The sequence below is a fragment of the Danio rerio genome, chromosome 5, assembly GCF_052040795.2.
Source record: "Danio rerio strain M-AB ecotype USA chromosome 5, GRCz13ab, whole genome shotgun sequence".
Taxonomy (NCBI): domain Eukaryota; kingdom Metazoa; phylum Chordata; class Actinopteri; order Cypriniformes; family Danionidae; genus Danio; species Danio rerio.
In genome coordinates, this window is record NC_141025.1 from 26116905 (window position 1) to 26131497 (window position 14593).

General features: G+C 33.9%; 3 protein-coding genes across 22 annotated transcripts; 2 read left to right on the forward strand and 1 right to left on the reverse strand.

Annotated features, from left to right (window-relative positions):
• The first annotated feature begins 234 nt into the window (after positions 1 to 234).
• mrpl41 (mitochondrial ribosomal protein L41) lies at positions 235 to 2469 on the forward strand. The gene is given in 2 exon segments (NM_001020767.1): positions 235 to 259; positions 1906 to 2469. A coding segment is annotated over 1 exon segment (408 nt). The 5' UTR covers positions 235 to 259; positions 1906 to 1933; the 3' UTR covers positions 2342 to 2469.
• Positions 2470 to 4495: 2026 nt separating this feature from the next.
• Positions 4496 to 11658, reverse strand: dph7 (diphthamide biosynthesis 7). 20 transcript variants are annotated; one of them, XM_087252387.1, is made up of 10 exons: positions 11248 to 11658; positions 11008 to 11141; positions 10393 to 10448; positions 10106 to 10193; positions 8536 to 8630; positions 8303 to 8460; positions 7711 to 7783; positions 7505 to 7570; positions 6934 to 7106; positions 4496 to 5102 (listed from the first exon to the last, which is right to left on the reverse strand). In XM_087252387.1, the coding sequence occupies exons 4-10, from the start codon at positions 10154 to 10156 to the stop codon at positions 4705 to 4707; spliced, it is 1014 nt and encodes a 337-aa protein (XP_087108513.1). In that variant the 5' UTR covers positions 10157 to 10193; positions 10393 to 10448; positions 11008 to 11141; positions 11248 to 11658; the 3' UTR covers positions 4496 to 4704. The 20 variants fall into 20 exon arrangements, with proteins under 20 accessions (XP_087108513.1, XP_087108526.1, XP_087108525.1 ...); XM_087252400.1 differs by having other exon boundaries at positions 8303 to 8457; positions 8536 to 8633; XM_087252399.1 differs by having other exon boundaries at positions 8536 to 8633.
• A 91-nt stretch (positions 11659 to 11749) lies between these two features.
• Positions 11750 to 14530, forward strand: paxx (PAXX non-homologous end joining factor). The gene is made up of 7 exons (NM_001130597.1): positions 11750 to 11938; positions 12299 to 12359; positions 12530 to 12579; positions 12661 to 12845; positions 12929 to 12979; positions 14201 to 14291; positions 14393 to 14530. Exons 1-7 carry the CDS (start codon positions 11823 to 11825, stop codon positions 14430 to 14432), a joined length of 594 nt encoding a protein of 197 aa, NP_001124069.1. The 5' UTR covers positions 11750 to 11822; the 3' UTR covers positions 14433 to 14530.
• Positions 14531 to 14593: the final 63 nt, after the last annotated feature.

Sequence of the window (14593 nt, forward strand, 5' to 3'; positions counted from 1 at the left end):
GAATCTCTCAATTCGTTTATGGATCTGATTTTCTATTTACCACTAGTTGAGGAAAGCTCAAGGGGTACAAGGTAAAAAAAGGCAAAAGCGTCTTAAAAACAAGCGGACATGGCAACATAGTCAATGCAAAACAGCGTGTCAGTATTCGTTTCCTCTATTGGTTGGTGCTACGCTGATTTGACCAATCACTGTTGGCTTCCTTTTTACGCTCAACGTGGGAATACAGTGAGCTTGAATAAGCGACAGCACTCGATTCAAGGTTAGTATGCGTTTAATTGATTAATTCATCAGGTTTATCTACGTTATATGTGGCATTATATTCAGGGTTTTATCGGTATGTCTGAAAAGATAAGCTATAGTTCTGTAAGTTAATAGCTTTCATTCTTCATTTCAAACCAGCATTCTGAAGCATGGAATGCATCAAGACGACCTTTAACGTTACACCATGTTATTAATACCATTTTTGCTAACTTTCTTTGTTGTTTGTTTCCAAGAAACAAAATGTATTGATAAGCTCAGGTTTTATTAAAGATCGACAATGTTTACATTAACTACCGTTACAGTAAAGCTGCACATGGATCATTAGCATCTACAGTTATTACTGTAAAATCGTAGATTGAGGTAACTTAAAAGTTGCTTTTTATATTTACACATTCTGACTTTCTCAATACTATACGTTAATTTAGGAAAAGTATTCTTAGCAGATTCTAAATAAGGAAATCATTAGCATCCAATGACCATCAAAGTACAACATCGTTCACAGTCAATTTAATTGCGCTAATTAATGCTGTTTTAATAGGGACCGTTAAAATGAAGGAATGTGCGAATATAAAACCAACTTTACCTCAATAAATCTTAGTTCATAATATTGGTTTTCACTTCAACAATTTGTGGCAAAGTAACGTTAGTGCTATTAATGCAGTTATTTAGATACTAATAACAAAAATCTTGTTACTTGTATTACAATATCATGTAGTGTAAAATGCAGAAATAGTGTCAAAACGTGTAACAAGTTATGTTAATAAGTAACGTACTGTTCTGTTAGTGATTGTTTTATATTTCTAATGATACTAATAATTACTAATAGCCAGGGCCAGACAGAATCTGCGGACATTTTTGCCAGTTCTGTGGAGAATTTCGTAAAAAAAAAAAACTGCAGATTTATGCAGAATTATTTTGGGAGTATCATAACTAAACACTTAATATATGAAATAAAAAATACAAGCTTTTTAACTTTTATTTAATGTTTACAATGCAAATCCATCTAGATCAACTTATTTGTTAAACAAAGCAAGTCTATCATTTATCTACTAAAAGACAGAAAACATTACTTTACAAACTGTATTGTAAATAAATGAAATGAACACTTTTATATTAGTCAATATTATTAGTGAATTTGATAATAAAAAAAACTATAAATATATATTTACACACATTTACATAAGTAAATGCATGGTATCAATGATGGGCAAAACAATCTGTGGAAATCAGCACATGCAGTTTCTGTGTGGGCCTATTAATAACTAATAATACTATTATTACTAACAATACTAACTATTTTAATATTTCTGCAAGTATATTTTAAAAAGTGAGATTGCTTGAAGTACAGTTGCAGAAATTATTTTATTAAATTAGTTAAAATGATTATTGAACATTACTGAAACAATGACTTGTGCAACACACAGTTAAAAATAGTTATATTAAAATATATTAAATAATTTATTACAATATTAATAAAATAGGTAATACCAACATTTCTAATTTTAAATATTAAAGCAACTATTAAATACTAAAATATTTCTGTAATGTAATTATATTGTAAACAACTGTATTTAATTGTTTTACAAGGAATATCATGAGATTACTTAATTTGTAACTAATAAAATAATGGTTTCCTCCAATCAGGTCAGTGGTGCAGATAAATCACTCTGAAATGGGGGTGCTGTCTGCGCTGGCGCGGGGGTTTGTGAGAGGAGCGGACCGAATGGCGGAGTGGACTAGTAAACGTGGACCCAGGACATTCTACAAGAGCCGTGGAGCAAGACCCACTGGGATAGTCACCTCCAGCAGAAAGTTCATACCTATTCGAGCCATGATCCCAGAGTTTGTGGTACCCAATCTGGAAGGATTTAACCTAAAAGCCTATGTGTCCTACAAAACTCCAGCAGGGACGGAGGAGCCCATGACCCCAGAGAAGCTCTTCAATGAAGTGGTGGCCCCGCAGATCCAGAGGGACATTGAGGAAGGAGTTTTCAGTGAGGACAATCTGGAGAAATACGGACTGGAGAAAACTCAAGAGGGGAAGCTCTTCAAACTGCACCCCAAGAACTTTGCGCGTTAAGTGAACTTGATTTGTCTTGGACTGTAAATAAGTGTGTGATGTTTTAAAGAACAGAAGACATCACAGAGTAAACATTATTTTGTAAATCTCCCAGTCAGTAAATAATTAAAATATGCTGGAATGGAAAATGTTTGTTTTGGGATCTATAGAAATGTTAAAGTCCACAAGAAATCAAAGCTAACCATATTGAATTGGTTGGCTCATATTGCTAGTTTTGTGGTGAACAATTTATCCGTGCATGTCATTAAGACAAAAAATGGTTTGCTCTTCTAATCTTGAACTGAAACCTGAAAATGCACTTCCTGTTTGTTTTTAGTTAAATTGTCAGATTACGTCTGTCTGAGGTAATGGGTGTGGCTAACATTTAACCACGCTGCTCCAACTGTCAGTTTTGACAACAAACAGAAATGGTGAAGAGGAGGAGTCTGTTAGTTTGTAATAACTCTCCCCAAACCCTTTGCGCCATCTTTCTGACTGAAATGCCTACTTTACTACATCCGTTCAGCCCATGGTAGAAAAACGAGCCTCGCCCACTCGTGTCATTTAATATTCCGTTTCTCTAGAAACTGCGTCACAATATGAAAAAAATAACGGTCGCAGCTTTCTGTTCATGGGAACTTCAATAGAGTGAAAAAAATAGTTAACATTAGTTAATGCACTGTGGTGTGGCTGAATCACTATTATTCCATCTCAAAAAATTAACAAAAGTTAATTTATTAACTTTTATTTATAACCTATTTATATACATAAACATTTTGTTTAATTATCTTTCTTTTAATAATATTTGTTTTTAATTTTTTTTGTAGAAAAAAATCCTTAGTGTTTAGTAGGGATCATGTGCGATAAATCAAAATCGAATCGCAATTTAAAACGTTGCAATAAGCTAAATTGCAAGAGGCTGCGGTATGGAATATATATATATATATATATATATATATATATATATATATATATATATATATATATAATATTGAAATATACATAACTATTGTACTATTTCCCCCACCCTCACAATACTGTGTGTGACAGTAATACTATCCAATTGAGTGAGCACACTTTTGTTCTGCCCAATCAAAATTGCGTGACTGAACTATGCAGAAAGCCCAAAATAAAACAGGAAAACACTAACAAGTGGGATGATGCCGTCTGCCTCTTCAAAATAATTAATAGACTAATTCATATAGAAAAACCACATGTCGCTAAAATGGGAATATCTTGGTTTCAAAGTCACAGACATCGAACAAAAACAGGTAATTTGTAAGAGCTGTTGCAGAATTGTTGCCACAACATGAAAAAATACAACAACCAACACCTAAAAAATGCACCACAGCATGAGGAGTGTCTTGCTAAAAAGTCAACCATTGGCAGTGACACTTAATCTAGTAGCAAGCAACAGCAAAGTACAATTTCGGAGTTGTTTGCAGCTGTTACACCATATGAAAAAACATCACGAAAGCACCAGGAGATAACTAACGCTATAAACTACTACTGTATGCTCTAGAGAAAAATTAGTGTTTAATTTCTGAATGTTTATAAACAAATTTGAATAAAAGTTGGAGTTAGTTAATTTCTTTTCAGTTCCTTTTTTAAACTAACACTCACTGCATTTTAGCAGTAAGAAGCTATGATACAGAATATTGAGCTGAAGCTTGCCTACAAAATTAATCGCAAAAATAAATAAATAAAATAAACTTGCAATTAGATATTTTAACCAAATCCCACAGCCCAAGTGTTTAGCCTTGTGTAAGTCTAAAATTTTATTCATTACGGTTTAAAAAAAGAAAAAGCTAATTTAGAAATTCTGATTTAGATTATTCATTGTTAGTTTGTGTTTACTAATGCATTATCTGATAGTGGTAACAAATGGGAACTCATTATAAATTAGTAAATACAAAAATGTAGATCAAAATAAGTAAATAAAAAAAATACTACAATGATTAGGAAAAGAAAATTTAAAACAATCTACATTTTCATAGTATAGTTGAAAACGGTATTAACACCTAACAATTTTTAATTCAGATTAATAAAGAGACTAAGCTAAAAAGAAAATGAATGAAAACTTTTAATTCATTTAATGGCTTTTAAATAACTAAAAAATCCCTGCCCTAGAGAAACATATTTCTATATAAATTCAAATAAATGAGTACACAGTACTTTAATATAGATATAGTTTATTTGTTATAAAAGATCTAGATCTCAGTGTCAATTAAATTGGAGCCATAACCACTAGAAAAAAATGGCCTGTAAATATTCTGGCCAAGAATATATAGTCAGCAAATGACAGGAATAAAGCAATATTGCATACATTAAATACAAAGCAATGCTTCAGTCACCTGAATGTGCAGCTCCAAACAAGCTCATTTTTATAGGCTTTCGTGTTTTTCCTCTGGGCTCCAATCCCACCGCCACACATGCATCATGTGGTCGTAGAAGGAGCAGGTGGCTATCAGACAGGACACAGAGTCCCGGGCATCGCTGGTGAACAGGTCTGAAACTGAGCTCTTTTCTGGTGAAGGACACTGGTCAGGTATGTAGCGACCGGAGTCATCCTCTAGAGATGTGTCGAAGCTGGCAGTGGGTGATTCATACTGGATCCTGAGGTGACCTGTGGACTCGACGAGCCCTGAGCTGGTTTGTGGAGGTTCTTGAGGAGAGGGGGGTGCAGAGGAGCTCACAGGGAGTCTGGACCAGTCTGCTCCATATGCTAAAGAGTTGTGAAGAATATAGGACCCTAGAACTGGACATGGTGTCTCTTGTCCTTCTACAAACAGATAAAGTAGAAAAAGTTGAAGTTAAACTTATAAAAATTAGTTAAATTCAAAATCAAGCACTATTTCAATCTACTGTAGGAGGCCATATAACACACTACATTTCGTACCAATTTATCCCTGCATCCAAATGTGCCTAACAGCATAATTACAGAGCCTTACACATGTCATTGAATAAAATAAATAATAAAATGTGAGCGTGATTTATTTATTGCATCCCTCTGTTTAACTAAAGCACGTACATGATTTACTAATTTGGTTCCATTGTTTTCAGTATACTGTATATGTTCTTCTATGTCAGCATTTCTCAATCCTGGTCCTCGAATTACTTTACAAAACAGAAATGTAATTGCTAAACTATACTATAAAAAGAAGTCCAACAAGTGGACATGGAGTACAACTAATTAATATTTTGTCTTTATGATTTATCTAGAATAAATGGCATGAATTTTTATAATCAAGCAAACAATTTATTTCAAATAAGGGAACTTACAGTAAGTAAATTTTGTGCACGACAGTGAATTGAAGGAGCGACTTAATAAAGCTTATGCACAACTTAAAATGAGGGAACAAATGAATAAATCATGCCCACAATCTAATACAGGGTATATAGGAATCCAATAATAAAATACATTACATTTTAAGTCCTATTTTAAGACTTTTTCCATACATTTATTAGACCTCATCACCGAAATTTTAACTTGCAGTATATTTACTACATACTGATGATAAGAAAGGTTTAATCCTAAACTAAAACATTATTCATAAACTAAATCAGTGTTTCTCAACCACATTTCTGGAGGCCAATAGCTCTGCACATTTTCCATGTCTCTTTAATCAAACACAACTTATTCAGATTATCAGCTTATTTCATGTATGGGACTCCGTACACAACATACACAGTATTTGGCAAAAATAAATAAATAAAATAGTATGCTGGTCATATAGTAAGTTCTAATTCATAATACTTATAAAACAGTAGGCAAAAAGCCAGATAAGCTACATTACTACTTCCAGTGAGACTGATGGAGAAAGTCTTGTTTTTGATGCTGCAGTTGTGTATAATGTTGATACTCTTGATAGTGTGAGGTTCAATTAATTAGTAAAAAAAAAAACTGTGAAAACATCACTAGTGTCAAATATTGCTACATTTTGTTTTAATATGTTATTTATTTACATGATGGCAAAGGTAAATTGTTTCTCCAGTCTTCAGTGTCACATGATCAGAAATCATTCTGATAAGATGCTTTAATGTCAATGTAACACTTCATGTCATCATCAGTGTTGTGTGCCTGAATATTGTGGAACGTATGATCCATTTTTTCCCCAGTGTTCTTTAAATAACAAAAAGAATTCATTTGAAATGCTTAAATTGCGGCAGCACGGTGGCGCAGTGGGTAACATGTTCGCCTCACAGCAAGAAGGTCGCTGGTTCAAGCCTCTGTTGGGTCAGTTGGCGTTTCTGTGTGGAGTTTGCATGTTTTAGGTGAATGCATGGTTTAGGTGCATGGTACAGGTGAATTGGGTAAGCTAAATTATCCATAGTGTAAGTCTGTGAATGAGTTTGTGTGGTTGTTTCCCAGTGATGGGTTGCGGCTGGAGGACATCCGCTGCAAAAAACATATGCTGGATAAGTTGGCGGTTCATTTCGCTGTGGCGACCCCAGACTAATAAAGGGACTGAGGCAAAAAAAATAAATGAATGAATGCTGAAATTGAAAACTTATTTCAATGATGAATCTCCTTATGGTCAATTTTACTGATATTTTAAAATCTTACTGATATTTTTTACTGACATGGAAAGATCAGTGGCAGTAGTTCTTACCCAAAGCTTTCTGGCAGTATAGAATCTGGAAGTCATTATGCATGCATGCAGCAAGCAGCAGGTGCTCTTGACTGGGGTGCCACTTGAGTCTCCACACTCCTCCACCCACAGCAGTCTCACTCAGGGGCTGCTTCATGTTTCTCCCATCCCACAGCAACACATTCTCATCATAGCTGCAAAACAGGGACATTATGCATTTATTAAGGGTGTTTTCAAACCATAATTTGCCATGTTGACCAACAGAAAGCTGGCTGATTTGAAAGCATTCTCTGTATAAACGGAGTAAATATATATTTTTTTGCCTATGAAGTTTTGCAGATGTAAAAGCACCTTAAATCAGATGTTGAGGAATGACAGTAAAATCAACATCTTCCTTCTGACTGGCATACTAAATTTTTTCTCTGCTTTTTTTAAAAATCTTTTGTAAAAATGTGAAATGTGTTTTTAGCTGTTGGAGCAAATATAACAATGCAGGAATAATAAACAAAATCAGTCTGTCTGTCTATAATGGCCTGCTATATACCCATGTGAAGTGATTGCCACTGTCTTTTACACTAATTTGACTTCTTACCTTCCTGTGGCCAGTATGTGCTCTCGATGAGGGTTACTGTGTATGCTGCAAACCCCCATAGTGTGCCTGTGACAGGAAAGCAGTATTTATTCACAACGATTGTGCATAAACAGCATTAAACAGGCATAGAGAACATTTAAACAGTGATTCGGTAAAGGGTAAAAGTAAAGTTGATGGATGACAAATCATATTAACTCCTGTCTGACCTTTTGCTGGTGAAAGTAGGGGAAGAGCAACCCATTCTCAGATCCCAGCCCTTTAGTTTGCTGTCATCACCACCTACAATAGCAATTAATGAAAGTAATGATCAGAATAAATACATACAGAGAGAAAACAATGAAGTGTTATTGTAGGGTTTAACTTGCCTGTATGCTTTTATGGTGAATATTATGAAGAAACTTTATTTTATTTATATATTTGTAGTTTTGCTAAAAAAAAAAAAAACTTTTGCTATTAAAGGCACATAAAATTATAAGCTAAATGAAAAATAAAATGTATATATATATATATATATATATATATATATATATATATATATATATATATATATATATATATATATATATATATATATATACATATATACTTTTTTAAATTTAGCTTATAATTTTATTTGCTTTTAATAGTGTTCTTAGATTTTTGTAGAAAAAATTTTAAATAATATATTTTTTACATAATATAACTTTTTAACGATGCTTTTTTTTTTTTTAAGAGATTTACTTATTAACAACACTGATAATAATGATACAACACAGCCACAGTGAAAAAAGAAAAAAAGTTCCCTTTTTTCCCTCATACCTGAATACACAGTCTGAGTATCCCAGTAACTAAACGCTGAGATCCAGGCTTCATATTCGTGAGCTTTCCACTGACACACAGCGGTTAAATCTGCTTCCCCCAGAGACAGCAGTGTGAGAGAGCCAGTGGAGTCACTGGACACCACACGCACATCACTGCTGGAAAACCACAACACTGAACATCACATACAGAGTCAGTGCAAAGAAAAATGATCAGTGACAGACTCATCATACCTCTCGCCTCGCCCTGTGGACCAGTCTAAAGACAAGGCCAGTCTGTCAGGACCCAAATCTGTGCTCAGCTCACACTCCAGACCACTGGAGCCCTGCTACTGGAGACACACACACATATTGAAGAACAAACACCACAATAAAACATCTTACACACAGTAGAAACACTAAGCAGCTTCTAAGGGGACTAAAGGATTACCTTAAATTCTATATACTGTATACAAAAATAATAATTTAGCGTTCATTTTTATGCAACACAATCTACAAATGAGACAAACAGATGTAATTAAACTTAAAATTAATTAATTAAAATTAAATCAGTATGCAAGGGTTGTGTCAAGTCATAAAAGCTGAATAAAATATGATATTATATGTGAAATAAATATGATATATATAAATAGCATTGAAAGTTCTTGTTTTAAAGGTTCATTCATTAATTTTCTTTTCGCCTCAGTTCCTTTATCCATCAGGGGTCGCCACAGCGGAATGAACCACCAGCATATGTTTAACGCAGCAGATGCCCTTTCAGCTGCAACCCATCACTGGGAAACACCCATACACACTCATGCACTATGGACAATTTTAGCTTACCCAATGCACCTATAGCGCATGTCTTTGAAGAATACCCAGGCAAACACAGGGAGAACATGCAAACTCCAAACAGAAATGCCAACTGACCCAGACGGTGCTGGAACCAGCGACTTTCTTGCTGAGGCCAACATGCTTTTGTTGTTTTAAAGCCCTTTCTCTCTCTTTCACAAGGGAAAGTTTTTACACCCAGTTTTTTTTTACCCAGGAACAAGATGCAAGTCCATGTTTGGACAAGCAGAAACGGCTATTTTGTTGTCATAAAAAAGAAAACTGATTGGTCTGGGGTTGACTGACGCTATTTTGGTGTTTAGAGATCTTATAAACCCTGTATTAAAATAGAATATGTGTATTATACATTGATTGATAATTTGCACACTTTTAAATCTAAATAGTGTATTAATTAATGTGTCTGTGAAATTGGTCATGAAAGTTGTTTGGGAATCCTTGTTTGATTGGTAAATGATTGTGGGTTAACTGGCTCTAGGATGTATATTTGTGTGCATTATTTCACTCCCTTTTTACTTTTGACTTTGCATTAATGTGTTAAAGGAATGGTTGTAAATAAAGAGATTGTTAAAAGTCTCTCTCTCTCCCTCTACCCCTCTTGTATTAATATTGATTTTAATAAGCTTAAGAAATATCTTCCATAATTAAAATAATATTATTTATACATTTCAAATTAACTGTAACAATTGCAAGTAAAAATTTCATTTAAAATTTTCCCTAACAATAACTATTGTTTTTCCACAGATAAAAATATCACGTTTATGCAGATTGTGTATTAAAAAAAAATACAAAATATGAACTGTCTACTGATGCTTAACATTTAAATGTGATGCTTAGATATTTATTTAAAAAATGAACTTCTTTAATAATTTTCTTTATTACTATAGCAAGACATAATAGTCTATGTTGTAGAGATGACCTGTTAATTACAGTATATTTAGAACAGTCCTGATTGTGCATGAGTGTAATTAGTCACCTGAGCTTCGATAAGCTTGTAAAGCTGGATTTCTCCACTCGCAGTGGCCATTCCCAATAATGGGCGCTCAGATATTGGTACATGGCACCTAAAAAAATTAAATACAAAAAAAAAAAAAATGTTTGTTGGCCTGGAAATTTCCATGTGAACTCAGCATCCACATCATTATGGACCATCAGCCGTGACTAGAAAATACATGCGGAAAATAAATGGATTCCTCCCATCATAAACAGTAAACAACAAACATAACCGAAAAAGTTAAATATGTTAAATTTAAAACAACATACCTAGAGTGTATATTTGAGTATGCAAAGAGACAGCTGAAGGCAATTTATTCATGCACCTGTCAATTTAGAAATTTATTTTATTGTATATATTTTCAGACTAATGTAAAGCAAAAACTCAAAATAGGCTTTCATGTGCTTCTTTTGTTGCACGATGTTAATTCATGTATGAAATTACAATACATTTTTAAAGGCGGTTTTCTCTTTTTTTTCTCATGCACTGAGTCACAAATCTCCGCTTGTGCACATACACACACCAAAAGTTAGTTACACTTATCTATAAGGGTTTTTACAGAAGAATCGGCTCATACATTGTACACAACATTTTATTGGCTGATAGATAGATAGATAGATAGATAGATAGATAGATAGATAGATAGATAGATAGATAGATAGATAGATAGATATTATTCCCTCAGAAAAAAACCTGACTTAAGAATTTAATGCTATAAATACAAACAAATCGTTGCATATTTAATAAAATAATGCATTATTTGCATATTTAAACATAATTTTCATAAATACATACACTGAATATTACTGTTATATATGAAATATAATTCTTATTGTGATCGTGATAATTACTTCTTAACATCTTTACCCTATTAATAGACTCACCACTTGAGATCGAGTATAGCTGCTGTGTCTATTCTCTGACTCTCCGTCAATGGAGGAATGAACGACGACTGAGGATTACAGTCAAACAGATAAAGCCGACCGATTCTGCTCGGGGCAGCGGAACCTTCTGTCCTCTGCTGTTTAACACAAAACACAATTTCAATCCAGAAGTGACTGGTTATTACTAACTTAAATTATAAAATAAAGACAAGAGACTTTATTCCTGTAATCTAGCATTACCTTATCATCTCCTTCCAGAAGTTGTTGGTAAGTCCCACATGCCAGAACATGAGCCCACTGTGGTATGGGGCACCACTCGACCGTATCCGCAGTTAACTCCGTGTCAAACACCTGCAGGGTTCGGGTTCGAGACTGCCAACCCATTTAAACCGCTTGGCACAACATAAAGCTAACTTACTTAGAAAGAATAAACGTGTTAACGGACCAACAAATAAGAGGAAGCGCACTGTCTGTCCGTCAGGCTATGATAACCGTTACTTTCAACACACCGGGTCAGCTGTCATATTGTTGCAATTTTAAGCTCATATAATTTTATGTATTAAGTTTTTTTTGACATTTTATAACTTAACATCAAATGACAATTTCAAGAGCATTACCGTGTTCGTGTAACTTCGACTTTTATCGTTTTACGAGGTAAACATGACGTGAACGCGCTTTAACTTCCGGGTGGCTGAAATCTGATTGGCTGAGCGTTTAAATCGTGACTGTTTTGTTTACGAATAGTTCCTGGTTGGAAAGCCGCTCTATTTTACAGTCTATGGTTCAGCTTTAGTGTGATTGTATGGTAAAGAAGTATGGAACAAAATAACTCGGAGTCTAAATCAGTCCTTTGCACATTGCTGGATAAAAATGATCAGTCAAAGTATGTGTTTTTTACGCAAAAGCTACCAGCAGGAGTCATAAACATTGGGTGAGTAGACATGCTAATAGTGATGTTATTATTCCCTATCTTAAAGTTTACTTATTATAAACACGTTTTATTTATTTATTTTTTAAATATATAATTACTGTCAATTTATTTTAGTCACACCAGTGCTGTTTTAGAATTTTAATGTTTTAATTTCAGGTTTAGTAGTCTTAAAGGGTCACGAAACACCAAAACACATTTTTTTGAGCTGTTGACATTGCTCTATTCAGCTTGGCATTTTATTCCAGCTTTATTTCTATGACCAAAATATTGTTTAAATAGTTATAATTAACAATAACAACCCTAATAGTTCATTTTAAGATGTGTATAACTGCATAACTCATCATGTCCTTTCCCCCATAGATTTACCAATGGTGAAGATGTTTGGAAAACACATCTTTCAGAGGAGATTCTCTCTCAGCTTGTAAGGGTTTATTGATTGAATCTTTCTACATGACAGACATTCATCTCTTACTACAATAATACATTTTAATTCACTCAAACTTCTACAATAAGCTGCTTTGACACAATCTACATTGTAAAAGCGCTCTAGAAATAAAGATGAGTTAAACTGAATTGCTTATTTTTCCACAGTTTAAGAAATTTTCATTAAAGTCCACAGAGGATTACACCTTCAAAATCAAGTGAGGTTTTCTCAAGTAACTTATAAATTAGTTATGTGACTTCTTTGGTGGTCTGAAAAGTCCTCTTGTGTCTTTGGTCAGATGTGCATGCAAGACTGGCAGAGCGTTTGTGAAGCTGCTGGAGGACAGTGCTGTGCTGCATTTAGGAGCTGAAGCCACAGATCTCAGCCTGTCTCTAGCAAAACTCACAGACTCTGAGGGAAGGATGGAAGTCAAGGACCTGCTCTTTAAAATGGCAGATAGCTTGCAACAACTAGATAGTCAAGGCGAGCTCTCTATTACTATAATGACTCGTACTGAAATGAAAACCAAGCCGAATTAAATGTTTGCTGTTTTTATTATTGTTTAGGTGCTTCCTCTTCATTTAGTCCAGGCAAAGGTTATCAGAAGAGGAGTGCTGGTAAGTTATGACACCTGTTGACAAATCAAAAGCTGTTATTAAATTTCTAGCTCACACTGTACTTATAAAAACAGTATTTAACCCTCAGGAAAATAATGTTTCTCACTTGTAGTTTAACTTTTTATTTATTTTTTATCTGAGGTTAAAAGGCTGCATAATACTGGAAAAAAAAAAAAACTGACAAAGTGATATTTGATTTTTTTTTTCTGCAATGGGCTATATGCACACGGACTGTTTATTTTAATCAGCCAGCCTCAGCAATTCCAGTAAACTGTCTTTCCATTATAAAATTGCTGTGTTTAAGGTCTGATTTCTTAAAAAATCTGTGAAGGGAGTGTTGTTAACTCAAAATTGACTAAAAAGTTAATTCTACTCATTTGAAAAGAGTTTTGAACTCAGTGTTGAAGGTAATAAGTTAATTAAATACCTCTTTGCTTTAACTTAAATGGAGTAAAGTACACAGTACTCATATAGACTGGTATTTTAACTCAAATGGTTCGAGCAATCGGTTTCCTCAAACAGTTTGAGTTGTCTTACCTTATTGGGTTTTACAGTTCTCAGTTGGTTTGAGTTCTCTTCATTTATTGAGTTTTACTGGGCTCAAATTGCTTCGTTTACTCAAATGGATTAAGTTCACAGTATAGATATATGACATAAAGTGGGTCTCAAACCGGACAAGAAGTACTGCATTAAATTTCATTTTCCCCCTGCCATGTCTTTAAAATATGACAGTTTATTTTACCCCGGTATTTATAATGGAGTTTCTGCGAGGCTGCTGATCCTGATGGCACTAGTGGTTACACCATCTTTCATCTTGTTTTACGCTTGAACAACTAAATGAATGCTCAAGTCTATTTAACTAAATGTATTGTAATTACATTACAACATCGATGCTGTAAAAATACAGCATGAAATTAAAAATAGTCACATTAAACTTTTACCGGAAACTTATCGTTGGCTGAAAAACACTAGCAGTGCATATACCCCATTACATATTGAGCATACCTTTCACCAGATGAAAAGTATTTGGAAAAGAAGTGATCATTTTAGATTGATTGCAATGATTTTATAAAGGAGTGCATCTTCAAAATAAATATGACACATTTATTTATAAAATAATTTGCTGTTTCAATCAGTTTAGATAAGATGACCCTCAAAATAATGTTTTGGACAAAGCCTTGTCCCGAACAAGACTTTACCTCTGACATCTTTCCATTTTAGAATTTGAACCTAAAAAGCAGCATAAGGGTCCAGTAGTAGCAGTTAAAAAACGTCTTCCTGGAGATTCTCTCATCAACCCAGGAACAAAAAGGTGAACATTTTAATCGACTGTAGATAAAAGTAACCAAAAACATGTGAATATTATTTTACTTTTGTTGTGCTTGCTGACATTTGTATCTGTCTGTATTACAGGAAGAAACCTGCAACAGGTGTGGCGTTTGATGATGAATGATGTCAATGTAGCGTCCAGATTTTAATAAGTATCAATTATTAGTTTTTATCAAACCCAATTTTTTTTTATTTTCAACTTGCAAAGCATGAAAACAGCCGTTTTTAATCATCGTGCATCTATTTAAGCTTTTATTAAATGCAACTGCAGAATGATTTTTAATG